The following is a 9,730-nucleotide window of genomic DNA, read 5'->3' as shown; positions in this document are numbered from 1 at the left end:
ACGGTCTCCTGGTGCACAGCCAGCTTGGTAAAGAAATTATTAAACCAGTGTTTGTTGTGGAAGAGTTTGACTGGCCTGCACAGGGGCCCCCGACCTCAACCCCATCTAACCACTGTAGGAAGAACTGGATAATGTATTAGTGGCCATGGTTTTGTAATGAGACAAACATAAAGTATGGGTGTACAATTTGGGTTTCTATTTAGTTTTGGCAGTGGAGGGTATCTTTTCATTTCCATGTTCCTGAAAAATGAATGACTTACCAGACAGTAGACAGCTAACCACAAGGTCACTGTAAATGACAAGTTTGTATGTGAATCATGTGAAACCTTCCCATAATGTCCTGTTCGGAAAAAAACAATGTGTTTGGATGGTTGGATCTGTGTTCGAATGAGAGACAAGATATTCTTTCCAGTTGAGTTGCTTTGCTGAGCATAAAGGCGGCTGTTCTATGAACCTCGTGCTGATGGTTGAAGGACTTTGTGGTCTCTTGTCCTGCGAGTTTCTGATTTAAAAAAAACAAAACAAAACAAAACAAAACAAAACAAAACAAAACACTTGGAAGTGTAAATGTATCCATAATGATCCAGTGATACCTAATGGATATACAGTTTATATATATACATTTCATATAAATAATTGGAGACATGATTGTATTTTCAGATTGTTTTATTGAGTGACACATGGTTTCACTTATTTATGATTATTCCCATGATTATATCTACAAGCTTGTTCTCACGCTGTTTTGAGGAGACGTAGTTTCCTTCTCTTTTCGGGTCACGCACTTCCGCCGCCTTCTTGACAATGATGGATGGAGGCTCATATGGCCCCGCAGCCTTTTCGGAACACTCACGAACAAGTTTAAGTTCATCAAGCAAAAGACAAAGAAAGGACAATTCCCTCATTGTGGCATGCAGCCAAAAAGGTATTTTATTATTTGTCTGTATATTGTTTCGTTCTGTTGTAAGCTAGCTACATGCAATGTACATTGTGTGGTTTGATGATGTGCTCAGTAGCTAATTTTGCTAATTGTGTTAATTGTATTGTTCTGTACAGTTTTTATGTGTTGATGAAGATTTGGAGGCTTCATTAAATCAGTTCAAGAAATCTACTTATGTTCGTCGTGCCTGGGGGGAATTACAGGACGCATGATTATGTCTTATCACAAGTGTGAGTTTGTAGGTTACAACAACATGGTGGCCCGTGCAGACGCAGCGGCTCCGCTCTGTCCCGATAATGTGATGTTTACATGTTTGTCTTCATCAGTGTGCCCGAGTGATTGTTTTCATTACATACAGCCATGGGACTCTTCTTGACATCGGCAACACTACAACCTGAAAGTTAAACCCAGCACACTCTAAGGTCGCTTTCACACCAGACCTGTTTGGTCCGCTTTAAACGGACCACAGTTCGTTTCTTCGGATAGTCCGCTTCGTTTGGGCAGGTGTGAAAGCTCACTGGACCAAACACAGGACCAAACGTACGTAGTGATGCTATTCGTAGTGCATACGCAGTGCATCAAGGGTAGAGGAAGTACAGCGCGCACTCTAAACCAAAACAAAGATGGCGAGAGGACAGACGTGGACAAATGAAGAGCTCAAAGCTCTCATTGAAATATGGTCAGATGACCACATAAACCCACTTCTGACATCCACTCACAAAAACAATGACATTTTTAAACAGTTTAGTGAGAATATGGGGGGAATGAGTTTGAAACGAAGGAACTTCACATGATGCTCCATGTTTACTGTTGTTTTTCCGGGCCGGGAGGAGGGATTTCCCCTCCTACTTTGTCCAATCGACGAGCGCCCCTTTCAACCACGTGATGCTGCTCAGAAAGTTCGGTTCGCTTTAGAAATGACAGTGAAAGCGGAACCGAAAGAAGTGATAAATGCAACAATGTTGCGACTTTCAGCTCCCCAATCGCACCAAGTCCGCTTGGTCAGGTGTGAAAACGACCTAAGGAGTTACTCTACCTCGGCCTACTCTGGCGGCCTGTTTCGACATCGACCCCCACTACTGCAGCGCACCCGCAGATTTCCATGTGTTGAATGAAAGTATTATTTGACAGCCATATCAGAGCATGCAAATGATTCTTGGTGTGTACCTGATCATCTTTCTGGGTACACTCTGGTTGCCTGTGTTCTAACCCATTCCAGTGTTGTTGTAAGTGGTTCTGCCAGCATTCATCAGTGAAAATTTCATTAAAATGTAACTCCAGAAAACACACCCACTGACACTCGGACCATTGCTCCATGGCTGCATTTCCTGCTTGGCTGTTGTGTGTTTTGGGTTGTTGCTTGTGTAGATGTAAAGAAATGAAATTTAAAAAAAAAAGAAAGAAAACATCACAATGGCAGAAAAGACAGAGATGCATAAAAAATATGATCTCATGAATGTAAAATTATGGTATTATGATAATGTAAGTGATAAATGTGCACTCATACCAATCATAGATAAAATTTGACTGCTACATGAAGGGCCATTTGGGAGCTGACCCAAATGATCTGACTTAGTCAAAAGAGGAAGATTGCCCATCACCACATTCCAATGATTGGAATAAACAATCATGGCTGAGCAGTAGAAGTAAGGTGAGTGTTCTCTGTAATTTGATATTTATGCAACCGGTTTGCATCACATGGAATATAAGCCTTCAACAGGGAGACTGCTCTGGAGCGTTTCCTGCACTGCCTCATTAAGTTTTAGCTTCCAGAGGGGTAAAGGCACAGGTAAACGTGGCAGGACAGATGTGTCAGATATTTTGTGTGCTGTGTCAGGACGACCAGTCCAGAGCATCAGCCACTGGTATCACAAGATCACATTACCCTCTACAACTCGTAAATCATCATGTGGCAAAGTAAACAGTCATAAAATCTGTCTAAATCATTGTCCGTGTGTGTATAAGATGACAAAGAAACATGTTGGAACTATCAAATAAGACACACTGACCGAACAGCAGAGAAAACTGCATAGTTCCACCTGGACAGGTTCACTGTGACCAGTTACTTGGACTTATTGGTTCAACATGCTTACACATCCACATTGTGCCTTTGTATCCAGTTTTTATGGTGATCCCAATATGTACTATTCATACACTGAACAACTGACAAAACTAAACTGCTACTGCTTGTAGCTGCTGGAGAATGATTTTAACAAGACACAAGATCAACCCTGCAGAGGCTGAAATATCATGACTAGTCTATTAATCTATCAGTCTATAATAATGGATCAAGCCTTCGTCCTCCTCACATACGAGAAACAGCACACAGTTTATGGTCTGAAGGGTTGGTGGTGTAGCCCACACGTGGAGTCAAATCAAGTTCATCTTCTGAAACTCCAGGTGGAGGAGTGAAGCGAAAGTGCTGCAGGAGGCTGGCAAAGAAGATGAAGAGCTCCATCCTGGCCAGACTCTCTCCGAGACAAACCCTGCGACCTGTGAGAGGGAATGAAGACAGACGTGAGGCCCACTGCTAAAAAAAATGAACATTGACAAAAAGTGACGGCAAAATTCAACAACCTGCAGAAAAAGGCATGAAGGCATCTCGTTTGACAAACTTTCCATCTTTGTCCAGGAAGTGGGCAGGATAAAAGCTGTGTGGCTTCTCCCACTCATCCTCATCGTACAGGACGGATGTCAAGAGAGGAAACACCGTGGTCCCCTGCGGAAAAAAACACATATTGAACTTTTAAGGATATAGAAATAAAATCAAGTGATGCCTATTGAGAAATCACACTTCAAAAAGTGAATCCTGATAAAGACAAATAAATCATCAGATAGAATTTAAGTTAAAGAAATAATGTGCCTTATTTACTGGTTTCAGTCACACTACAGGGTATAGACACCCAACTGTCGACCACGATCAGCCATGACGCTTGAAATTCATCGCCCACCACAAAATTGTCTCGAAGTCAAGCTAGACACATGTAATCTGACCTTCTTAATGAAGTAACCCTGGAAAGTGACATCTTGGCTCGTTCTGTGAGGAAGTGCCACAGGGCCGATGTTGGCCACCCTCTGCGTCTCATGGATGACAGCGTCAGTAAAGGGCAGGTACTTCCTGTCCTCCACCTGCACCTGACGACTTCCTATCACCCTGCTCAGCTCCTCCTGGACCTGGTCTGGGACATGAAAGGGACAGATGACAAAAATGAAGGAACTCATAGTTTATGTCATCATTACTGAATCGCTGTAGATGAAGAAAATACGAGTAAGTGCCAGCAACTCTACTTTTGTGGGTTTTTCTTTTTATGATGACGATTTTGTTCTGCTTGAAAAGTATGTTTCCAAATAAAAGCTGTACACATTTGCAGCTCCTTACCCTGTATTTTTGGATATTTCGCCATGAAAAGAAGTGCCCATCTGAGTGTCGCTGCAGTTGTATCAGTGCCAGCAGCAAACAGCTGAACAACTGTCATCAAAAGGTTTTCAGTGTGGAAGTGACTGTTGGTCATCCCGGATTTCTGTACATAAAGATCAGCAGTTGGAGGCTTGGAGTTACATGAGTTACGAGCATGGAGTTACAAAGAATCAATGAGATTGTTTTATTTAGTTAGGTGCGTGCTGCAGTTCAAAACAGAAATTGTGCAATTATGATGAAACACGATAACAGAAGTGCTGTCATTTAATTGTAAGTCACGATGTGAAACTGATGCACAACCAATTGAAGAGTTGTGTCGCTAACACAATGTAAAACCTCCCAATGAGCGCTCAGCTTGATCCATTGGCAAGTCGTTTCCCATCAAGCATTTTGCTTCTGCAGCTCAAGACTGTAATGACTAGCTCACCCAACTACAAGCGTTGATTTCCAAGTCTCACGCAGCCTCCAGAGCAAGTTGGACAAAATCACTAACCATCATGCAATGCACTCAGTAAGACGGACGAAGTTGCGCAGGTCTGCATTGATGTGGCTCATCTCATACAAGCCTCATTACAAGCACCACCATGAATTCATGACATGTACACAAGTACACATTGTTCCCCTCACTGTCTAATCTATTGTATCAACTTTGATAAATTCTAAATTTACCAACCTCCAGTTTTTGCTGCTGGACCAGAAATGCGTCCACAAGGCCTCTGCACTGCTCTGGATTGAGGGTCTCTTTCAAATGCCTAAACAGCTCTAGGTTCTGCTTCTTGTTGGCAGCAAACAATCTGTGGACTTCCTTCTTCTTAGGAATCCATTTCAAGTACCACGGGAACAGGTTGTACATCTGTCAAAAAGATATACTTATTAATATTCAAAATAACCTGAACAAATAAGGTTACGGAATAGATGCTCTGTGGATCCTGGATATTATAGACCACTGGGACTGAGGGATACCACCATATTTCTTATCACTTTCAAAGTGAGCCCCAAACTCCAGTTTCGATCAACTGCCCTCAGTGTATTTAGTCAGGCTTTCCGTCTCTCAGTGGTCAAGTTATCTGCGTTTGCTCCCTTGTAACGCATTTGTTTCCTGCCTGTAATATATAGATTTTCTTTGTTTGATGATTTTTGTCCCTGCCTGCTCCTACAATTTTTGCCTTCCTGTTTTGTTTGTCTGGATTCACCTTTGGTTACTAAAGCTTCCATTTTGTTCTTCAGCTTGCCTGCCTTGGTATTCAGCATTTGGGTCCTTTCGAACAATCACAACCTGACAGTACAACCTGACCAGCAGATACAAGCTTTCCACCAGAGGATGTGGATGAGGTTCCGCCCTGGTTAAATTCTTCTTGATTCCTCCAGTGACTCCTATGCTGAACTTAGCATGTCTACCCCAATTTCTCCCTCTGTTGGTCTCCAGCAGCCAAGCCATCCTGTTTCTATCCTGTCCAGTTGACCACCCTCCCTGGCCATCAGCTCCCCTGGACTGATCCATGTTGGTTCATGTCTATCCAGCCCGCACCATTGGTTCGCCCTCATGCTGTTTCCCAATAGTTAGCTATTGCTGCCAGCTCAAGCTTCTGTGTTGCCTAACGCCTAGCCTGCTAACCCTCAACAAGTTCCCATTCCTGAGTTTGCTAGCATCCAACCTGATTCCTCCTCGAGTGATTCTCAGAAATGGGTTAGAGTTGGGGTTTAATAATCTGGGGAAATTAACTTCTTGAGTTGAAGCTCAGGTGCTGTGTCCTGTTTGTCTTTCTCTATTTGTGTGTATTGGTGTGTCTGCTTCAATCGGGGTTTGGCAACTCACCTGCACACCTGCTGCCAATCAACTCACCTGCCTGTAGCCTGCAGTGTACACACCCCGGTCCTTCACTTTACTCTTTACTAGATAGTGGGTCAGACCGGTTCTATGTTTGGCCAACTCGCCCAGTTCTTTGCAGTTTCCTCTTGCTATCCTCAAACTTGCTTAATTGTATTTTGCATGTGCTTCAGGTCCATTGTCGCTGTCTCCGGCCTTCCTGACCTGCTACACCCTGATCATAATCAGTCTCCAGTGTTCTTGTCTTGCTCCGTTGTTCGCCTCTAACTCAATCCAGCCAGTCTCACTCCATCGCTCCACATTTTTTAAAACTAATGTCATAATCAACTGCTCTCGGTTTAACTTTTATATGGACTTTCAAGTCTGAGTTCTACTTTTGGGTCCTGAGTAATTGCCTAAAACTTAAGAGACAAACTGATTCATGCCTTTATTTCAAGCATACTCAATAACTGTAATGAATTATTTACTGGCCTCTGAAAAAAACAGTTTTAACTGTTCTGCTCTGGCTTCCTGTATCATTCAGAACTGACTGTAAGGTCCTCCTCCTCATACACAATGCCCTTAATGGGCCAGAACCGAGCTACATCGCTAAATTCCTTGTTCACTATTTGGCATGAAGAAAACTGCGATAATCTGCTGCTGCCTTTGTCCATGATGTCTCAACGCTCTGGAGCACACTATCTATAGATATCAGGGAAGACGCTCGCTGAACATTTTTAAAAGACAGTTAAAAAATGATCTCTTGATGTTAGATTTTTACTAGCTATGACTTCCTGATACAGGCCTGAAACTTGTGCTTATGCACGGCTGCACTTTCAAAATTTTTATGTATTTTTATTCTATCTCTATATTTATTTTATTGTAATTCAGTCAGTTTTATTTCCGTCTTATACATTCTCTTTATTCTTTAGTCTCAATTCCTTATTTTTGCTTTTACTATTGGTTATTATTGTCCATCTTGTTTTACTTTCGCTCTCTATCCTCGCTTTTATGTTCATTCAGTCTTTTTTATATTTTTATTATTATTATTCACAACAATATGCATCATAATAACATCTATTCCATATTTACATATCAATGCTGAAAGTATAAACTTCAGAAACATGAAATGATACCTGTATTGACGGGGTCCCCAAAAGTTCCATGTTTTTGTATGTTCGATCTACCAGGGATGTAAACTCTTGGTCGTCATATTCAAATCTGCTGCCATAAGTGATGGAGCAGATAATATTAGACGCTGCATAGCTTATTGATTGGGTTGTATCTGCAGGTTCTCCTGCAACAAGGGAAACAGAAAAAAGTGAAATCATTTTGTATGCAAGTGTTATCAACATAGTTAATTAAAATATGCAATTTACCTTTGAAATTCTTTAACACTCTGGTGAGGTGGTGACATTCCTCAATTATTTTGTCCTCACATAGCTTCTTGCCCATCCCAAAATCTCTCAGGTTAGTCATAGCAAAGCGCCTCATCTCTTTCCATGTATCACCATTGGACCACATAACACCTGAGATGGATAAGATAGGATAAGATAAGACTTAATATATCTAATTCCGGGTAAAGTAAGTTGTTTTACGGACAGCAATAATAGCTTGAACCAAAAGGAGACATGAAGTTGTAAAGTTGAAGTAGTTAACAAATGCCTAACATCTGCTTCAACAGGGAAATTGTTTGACAACAGATGTGTGCTTTATTTCCTCACCATGTCCTTGAGTAAAATCATCCAGAATTTGCAACTGATCTCTTTCTCCAAACTCATCGGCGTAGTTGACGAATGCCTCCTTCACCGTCTTGTATCCTGCCAGGACCACTACTTTCTTGGGGCCAAAATACACAGTGAACACTGATCCATATTTCTTGTAAAGCTAACAAAAGGAGGAGAAAGCAGACAAGGTGACAGAGCTGTTGACAGTGCATCTGTTGAGAGCGCAAACGAAAGAAGCTAAAGCCTACTCCAGCCACTGCCTCACCTCCATTAATGTGTTATTTCTCCCCAAGAGGTTCAGCTGCAGCAGATTACCGAGCAAGGGAAGTGGTCTGGGTCCTGGAGGTTCCTTTTGTTTTGCCTCAGAGCTGCTGCTGGAGGAGGACATGAAGCTGACGAGCAGGAGCAGCACCAGAGTCCCCAACAGGGAGACAGAACTGAAGGACTGGAGAAAAAGATTTAATATCTCCATTGGAAACAATCTGCGTCCTTATGCTGCCACTTCGCTCGACAATGTAAGTTCCCTGGATTCCTGCTTTTGGGGATGTGGCTGTTTTATGACTGCAAATTGAGAATAAGCACAGCCCCAAACGAGGCCGGCTCTACGCAGGAGCAAGAGGGGGCAACGCCCCCCTCAAATAAATGTCTTGCCCCCTCAAATCAAAGTTTTATAAGGTGAGAAAGCACATTTTTAATATATTCACAAAATTAATACATTACAAGTTGACAAAAGTATCTGCAGTAGCGGAAAAATCCGCCGAAAAGAGGACACGAAGACGATAGAGTATCAACTTTCTCTCATCTCCCGGTACTTCCGCTGTGTGCGTCTTCACAGGCTGGTCAGCGCACACACACTCACCTCCCCTCAGCCCCCAGTAAACATCCAATCACTGTTAGTATGCAAATGAGCCAAGACGTAGCCAGACAGCGCGCTGTCAGGTTTCAGCGCGGCCACGGGGCGGTAAGACTTGGAAGAAGCAGCTGCCTTTTCTCAGTCACAACAAGCACAGAAATGAGTCCACGTGCACTGCATGTGACAGACTGAAGACAAATGACGGTGTTTGACAGACCCCTACGTAAAGCCCCGCCCCAGGCTGTAGCTCTGCACTGCTTTGTTTCATTTAATCACAGCGGCTTTTGAACTGTTTGGTTGCTAAAAAAAAAAAAAGAAAAAAAGGAAAGAAAACATAAAACGTTCTGTTCTATATCTTTTGTGTTTTATAAATTAGTTTGAGATGTTTATTTTTTTTTATTCATAAGACTACCTTTCAGTTTTGTAAATACTGATTATAGTGTGTGAAGCCTTACTTTAGGTTAAAATTTATTTGAGAATTAGGCCATCCAGTTAAGATATATGTTATGTTGTTGGCTGATAAAATCTGGACGAAGGATGTTTTATTTTATTTTATTTTATTTTATTTTTATTTTTCATTTTCCCCCCTTGAGGGATTGCCACCTTATTGTGGTCAGGGGGTTTGCGTGCCACAGTAACCTTAAGAGCTATACCAGCAGGAGCTTAGTCTTCAGGTGGGACACCCAAGTTGGACAGGTCTGAAGGTAGAGGCCTGACTAAGTGCAATCCACTTCTCTAGGTTGGGGTTGGACACATAGCTAACAACCCAATTCAATGAAGAAAACACTGTTACTATAAGCACAGGGGGGAAAAAGTGCTGGAGCATGATGTGTACATATGATGCCCCCTTCACATTTCTGACTGCCCCTCATATATGCCTGCCTACTAGGGTTGAGCCCTACGGATAAAGCATTTTTGAGTACGAGCATGATACGAGTAAAACTCGTCAATATCCGTGTTCGCGCTGAAGGAAAATCCTCATTGGGTA

At 42.2% G+C, this 9,730-nt stretch overlaps 1 protein-coding gene across 1 annotated transcript; it reads right to left on the bottom strand.

Annotated features, from left to right (window-relative positions):
- Positions 1-657: 657 nt before the first annotated feature.
- LOC143322052 (cytochrome P450 2K4-like) lies at positions 658-8,465 on the bottom strand. Its single transcript, XM_076732935.1, has 9 exons — positions 8,155-8,465; positions 7,887-8,049; positions 7,542-7,691; positions 7,299-7,459; positions 5,029-5,208; positions 4,317-4,458; positions 3,932-4,116; positions 3,515-3,656; positions 658-3,430 (listed from the first exon to the last, which is right to left on the bottom strand). Exons 1-9 carry the CDS (start codon positions 8,359-8,361, stop codon positions 3,243-3,245), a joined length of 1,518 nt encoding a protein of 505 aa, XP_076589050.1. The 5' UTR covers positions 8,362-8,465; the 3' UTR covers positions 658-3,242.
- Between the last annotated feature and the right edge of the window lie 1,265 nt (positions 8,466-9,730).

The sequence above is a fragment of the Chaetodon auriga genome, chromosome 6 (assembly GCF_051107435.1).
Source record: "Chaetodon auriga isolate fChaAug3 chromosome 6, fChaAug3.hap1, whole genome shotgun sequence".
NCBI classification, from domain to species: Eukaryota; Metazoa; Chordata; class Actinopteri; order Chaetodontiformes; family Chaetodontidae; genus Chaetodon; species Chaetodon auriga.
The sequence above is the reverse complement of the archived record's forward strand: the minus strand, read 5'-3'. Positions and strand labels throughout refer to the sequence as shown.

Bases quoted from the DNA above. Each gene is read 5' to 3' on its own strand.
- LOC143322052 (XM_076732935.1), bottom strand. From the start codon at position 8,361: ATGGAGATATTAAATCTTTTTCTCCAGTCCTTCAGTTCTGTCTCCCTG. The intron at 7,460-7,541 runs GTAAATTGCATA...CCCTTGTTGCAG, and splicing joins AGTGTTAAAGAATTTCAAAG to GAGAACCTGCAGATACAACC. The intron at 4,117-4,316 runs GTAAGGAGCTGC...TTCATGTCCCAG, and splicing joins GAAATATCCAAAAATACAGG to ACCAGGTCCAGGAGGAGCTG.